At 54.1% G+C, this 6,000-nt stretch overlaps 1 protein-coding gene across 1 annotated transcript in view; it reads right to left on the reverse strand.

Annotated features, from left to right (window-relative positions):
• The window catches only part of mao (monoamine oxidase), a 31,134-nt gene extending 26,044 nt beyond the window's left edge, over window positions 1-5,090 (reverse strand). The window contains exon 1 of the mRNA XM_018750098.2: window positions 4,952-5,090. Within this exon, the coding sequence (XP_018605614.1) occupies window positions 4,952-5,000 (49 nt within the window). The 5' untranslated portion in view covers window positions 5,001-5,090. The remainder of the gene's footprint in view (window positions 1-4,951) is intronic.
• Between the last annotated feature and the right edge of the window lie 910 nt (window positions 5,091-6,000).

The raw sequence follows: 6,000 nt of genomic DNA on the forward strand, positions 1-6,000 counted from the left end.
GGCGGGAGTTCCTGCGCTCCAGTGTTAATCTGTTTGCGGTCACAGGAATGGAGGAGGACTGCGCTCTGCCCACGGGCGCCGCGACGGGCTTCAGCGCACCAACGCGAGGCCCCGCAAGGGAGAGCTGCCGTATTTCGTTGCCGCAGTTTTCGAATAGCGCCGCCAACATCCTGCGACGTACCGCATCTACGGGTGCGCAAAGCGCATGGGAGGGACCCGCTGTTTGGGCAGCGCAGGAGTCGCCTGAGTGTTTGGCTGCGAGCAGAGCTTCCTAATCCCCGTCCCGCGTTGACACGGCCACGCCAAAAGGCGATGATACGGCGTAAAGGACAGCGCTGTGATTCCGGCTCTCCTCATTTGAGGGCCTGCTGCGAAGGAAAGGGCCGCCCTGATCCAGGAGGTGCAGCGTTGCGGGACGCTACGGAGCCCGCTGAAGAGTTCTGAGAGGTTTGCAGACACTGAAGTCAAACCACGTAGACGCATTAGTATGTCTTGTAGAGGAACACTAGGCTCCTCCTGCAGGACGGCAAGGGTTCGACTGCTATTCAGAGGAGGCCTGTGGGGGGCGGGAGCAGCACGGCGCTCTATAGTTACACACCCCTCTGATATTTAACTTGGCAGGTGGGTCCCCTGAGTAATGTGGTTAAGGTTCCGCTGCAGGCAGGGGGGCGGGCGGTAGGAAGGCAGTACAAAGGATCTCCAGGCAGACGGAGGAGGTATCGATCCGAGAAAGAGACTCACCGAGCGTAATCGCGTTTCCCGTGACACTGATTGGGCCTCAGGATGCGCAGACGCTCGGCGGGGGCCACGCCACTAAAAGCCAATTACCACCCTGCTGGATAGGGCCAATGAGCCTTCCGGCAGCGCGCACACACGCACACACGCACAGAAAGGCGGTGGAGATCACTGCAAAGGGCTAGCTGCCAAACACAGTTCACATTGTGTGCTTTGCCCCCCTCCCCCAATGCACTGGGACGCACAGGGACACACAGGGACGCCAGAAGTGCTCCGATGACACTGTGCAGTGACACGGCGAGGGGAGACTCTCTCACGGCACCTTCTCAACGGAGAAAGCGTTTGCAGGAACACCGAGTCCCGACCCACGGGGAGGAAAGGACACGGATAAAGAAACATAAATCACAGCTCCGCTGGGCGTTTGTGTCTTTTCTTGTTCTCACGCCTCCTCGCACGGGGGAAACGAATTTACTCTGCTCTACACGGACACAACATTTCCAAGCACCCTTGGATCCGTGACCTTACGTGAAGACGCTCGTCTTGCTCCCCATTTGTACGCACCGGAAAACACGGTACAGGAAGGCGTGCGTAACGATGGCATCGATAACGGCGTGAATCTTCGCTGCGTGTGTTTTTCCAGCTGGAGCAGCAGGGGTGCCGTTCTCACCGGCATGCTTGGACATTTCTGCTTTTTTCTGGGACGGAACAAATCTGTTTTATTTATTTACTTTATGTGCAGCTGCTCTTGTAAAAGTCGCAGTGAAAGACAGAACGAAATTTGAATTGGAACCACAGCACGTACGAACACACACATCTGGGTGACAGTGTGTAGCGGAGACATCGCTGGGAACAATCAAGAAAAAGACTCTAAAAAAGGGGGTGCGGTGGTGCAGTGGGTTTGACAGGATCCTGCCTTCCGGTGGGTCTGGGGTTCAAGTCCCCCTTGGGGTACCTTGTGATGGACTGGCGTCCCGTCCTGGGTGTGTCCCCTCCCCCTGCAGCCTTACGCCCTGTGTTGCTGGCTCAGGCTCCTGTTTGTCGCAACCCAGGTTGGAACAAGCAGTTTCAGACTGTGTGTGACACTGAAAGAAGAGATTACCGGGGGGGTTACAGCCTCTGCCGCAGATGTGTTCTTGATCTTTACGCCTTATTTATACCCTGCCTGAGAAATAAGCAACACATAAATAGGAAGCGCCAGGAGGCCCAGCGACGGCGGTGCAACAGGAGGTGTGGTAAAGGTGTCGCTAAAGGCACCGCATCCCCTACGTCTCCGGAGCCGTTTTTGCCGAGCTGGGTCCACATTCCCAACTCGGTGGGGCACCCATCCGAGACACGTCCGGAAACGCTGAGGGGGTCGTTGTTTATCCTCCGCGATTCGTTACACAGATTCCGCAGCCTAGGAACTCGGCAACTCGGGTTCTGGACAAGGCAACGGGGCGCGAGCGACCCCACCCCCATCTTATTTTTATTCTTCTATCACGACAGAAATAATGGGGCTCACGGGGCTTTTAAAGCCAACACGAGCTAGCGATGCATGGGTGAAAAAGAAAGAGAGCAAATGATTACGGGTTCAGATCCCTTGAGGGGACCCCGTTCGTGCGACCGTCTCCTCTGAGCACCTGCCCAGCTGATGAAGAATAAGACTCGTTGCGCTCGTTCATCGGTCACAATGAGCCGACAAGCATCATGCGTCGAAGCCTCGGGCAAAAGCACAGAACAAACAGCGAGCGCCGCCAGGCTCGGCACTGCTCGTCTCGTGAGGTCCGCTTTAAACGGGGAGACAATTGCATCACATCTCGGTGCTGATGAAATGGCCCGTAACTCACGGTAATGACGGGGGCAACGCCATGGCAACGCCACGCTCGTCGGCCGCGACGTGGAGCCAGCTGTCAGAATTGTTTACCGCGCTTCAGGTCCGCAGGCCCCAGGAAGCAGGTGGGCGAGGAGGAGGGCGGGCACGAGCCGCAGGTGTATGTTACAAGGAGCGTCACCTGGCGATTCCCAATTGTGTGTGTGTGTGTGTGTGTGTGTGTGTGTGTGTGTGTGTGTGTGTGTGTGCATCAGAGGGAAAGTGGGAACACACATCCTGACCTTTCCCCTCACCTGATCTCACGGGGTCAGCGTTCAAACTTCCAGTAGACGCAAGACAACGGTGCAGCTACAGCAATAGATGGCGACACGTCCACACGTCTCATTTACTCTCTTTTACTCCAAACGCTGATTTTGTGATTTCCTGCACAGGCGTTTCTCACCCCTTTGAGAGCGACTTTAATGTATTTCCTTCTGCATCAATGCACTTTTCATCCTCCCATCTGTCCATCTGTCTATTTTTCATGTAAAGTTTTCATCTACCTAAATGTATCTATGACCTGCCTATTGTGCGTAACACTTTGCACAGCTTTACTACTCTGAGAACTGTAAGATACGCCTATAATGTACAAAAGAAGATCTCTTGCACTGTGCCACTTCCAGAAAAGGCCACAGAACAGGAATATTCATGTGAAGAACATGCTGATTGTTACATAACCATTACAGCAGGCTGCGGTGAAGTCCGTTTTTGGTCCGAGCGTAGAACCCAGACATTAATCCATCGCAGTGCGGCAACACACACCTGATGGCTCACGAAGGACTCGGCGTACACTTCTGCACTTTGCGTGCCCTGCATGTCACGAGGAGCTCGTATCGAGGCCATCAGGGAACACACACACACACACACACACACACACACACGTGGGCCCTCATCTCTCATTAGGAGACAGGTGGACAGCGTGCTTCAGCCACAAGACAGACAGATGGACCAGAGCATTCAGCAACCATACAAACATGACAAGGGGGAATAGTTATTCTGCCTTTATGAATGCATGAATACATTATTATTTATTTTTTATTTATTAGGGACAGCTGGTAGATTAGTGGTTAGAGCTGCTGCCCTTGGATCTGAAAAGGCTGCAGGTTCGAGCTCCACCTCCGGATATACTACCCTTGAGCAAGGTACTTACCCGAATTGCTCCAGTAAAAGCACCCAGCTGTATAAATGGGTAAATAATTGTAATCTTATAATAACTGCAATGTTAACAATCTGAGTCCCATTGAGAAAAGCAGCAGCTAAATGAATAAATGTAAACATTAATACTTGTATTTAGCAGGCACCGCTGTCCAAGGTAACTTACAGCAGCTCATAAGCAACTTTACACTGACTTATTTACACTGTAATTTTTTTACAGTATCAATTCTGGGTAAGCACCTCGATCAAGGGCGCTAAAAGAGAGGTGGGATTTGAACTGGGAACCTTCTGGGTTGAGTGGTGCGCACGTGGACCTGGAGATATGCGCGCAGCGTGTGTGTGTGTGGATCCACTCCGCTACACAGAAACAGAGGTACATCACGAACCTCCCGTCCGAACCCGCCTTAAACTTAAAGTTAAAGCCCGTGTGTTTCACACTCACCGAACCGCGAGCGCGTGTGTGCAAGAACGGCCCGAAACGAGCGCAAAAGTCCTGTCACTCACGGTAAGTGGCAACGAGTCGGTCGCTGCGCCCAACGGGAGCGCGCCGCGCGATCGCGAGTGGCTCCCCGGACGAGCGGCACGCGGCGTTTCCAGGAACAGAAGCGCAGTGCGGCCGAAGTGATGGAGCGCATTTACTGCGCGCGAAGCCAGTGAGTGAGTCACTGAAGTGAAGAAGAGCAACTTGTTGTGGCACAAGTGGAGTGCGGGAGCGCTCCGGGATCATGTCCCCTCGCAGAAGACCCGGCGTTTGTCGGACCCGTTGGACCCGTTGGACCCGTTGGACCCGGCGTTTCACTTCAGCGACGCGCCGACGCGACGGGCTGCAACATGTAACACGTCCGCGATGTGCGCGAGCGACTCAGTGAGTGAGTGAGTGACAGCTGTCACATCATCGGCGCTCCGCTCACTCTGCACTCGTATTGACCGCGAAACAATGAACAAGGTACGGAAATAAAAAACAAAACAAACAACAACAAAAAAAAACTGCGAAAGTGGCTCCAACTGTACTTTCGTCTCGCGCCGCCGCTGTGCCAGATATTAATTAATATCGTCATGTAAACGTGCCCGCGATCCTAGCATCGGTGTCTCCGCCTTCCCACACTCACTGCCCGGATAATAACAGTTGCGCACCGACTGTCTCCCCACGCATGATACATACATACACACGCACACGCGCGCCGCTCGCGACCACCCCAGGCTGAGTCTGACCTGAGATTCCTCCCCCGATGACGATCACGTCGTATTTGTTCGTTGTCATGGTCGCCGCTCCTCGGTTTCCTCTCCCCGCGCTTCCTCCGGTCCGACGATGAACTTGAGTGTGACGGCCAGCCTCGCTGTCCGTGTGTGATAAGGAGCCCGGAGACACGCAGGGGCGGGGCCCGATGCGAGGCCACGCCCCTCGCCGCAGAACGTCTCCTCCTACCGCGAGGCCCCGCCCCCTCGCGGTAGGAGGATGTGTGTTCGGGCCGGAACGAGCGCGTTGCGTTACCACCGCGCGATACCATGTTCCAATATTCAATATATATATACACACACACACACACACACACACACACACACACACACACACACACACACACAGAGAGAACCGCTTGTCCCATACGGGGTCGCAGGGAACCGGAGCCATCCCGGCAACACAGGGCGTAAGGCCAGAAGGGGAGGAGACACACCCAGGACGGGACGCCAGTCCGTCGCAAGGCACCCCAAGCGGGACTCGAACCCCAGACCCACGGGAGAGGAGGACTGTGGTCCAACCCACTGCGCCACCGCACCCCCTAAAAAAAATTATTCAATATACAGTAAATATTTATTATAGAAAAAGCTAATGTTTACAAGTGGTTTTCAATCCTGATGACTTCTGTCCTCAGTAACAGAGTGAACAGAGTTAACAGGGTAACAAGAGAGCGGTTCCAAAGTAAACTTGGCCTTCAGAATGAAAATGTGGTCGAGCGTTGTACCATTTCACTGCTGAACTGGGTCCTGAACTTATGAACACAGCTGGGACTAGAAGCCTGTTTGTAACTCGATTTGTCCTTAAGTCCAACCTCACTGTCACCATCACACACACACACACATTGGCTGAAGCCGCTTGTCCCAAGCGGGGTCACGACGAACTGGATCCTAACCCGGCAACACGGGGCACAAGGCTGGAGGGGGGAGGGGACACACCCAGGACGGGACGCCAGTCTGTCCGTTGTCACCATCAATAAAGGGTTAGTAACAAAGGACACCCTTGGGTGCATTGCTTTTCTAAAAAC

This window comes from Scleropages formosus, chromosome 1 (genome assembly GCF_900964775.1).
Source record: "Scleropages formosus chromosome 1, fSclFor1.1, whole genome shotgun sequence".
NCBI lineage: Eukaryota > Metazoa > Chordata > Actinopteri > Osteoglossiformes > Osteoglossidae > Scleropages > Scleropages formosus.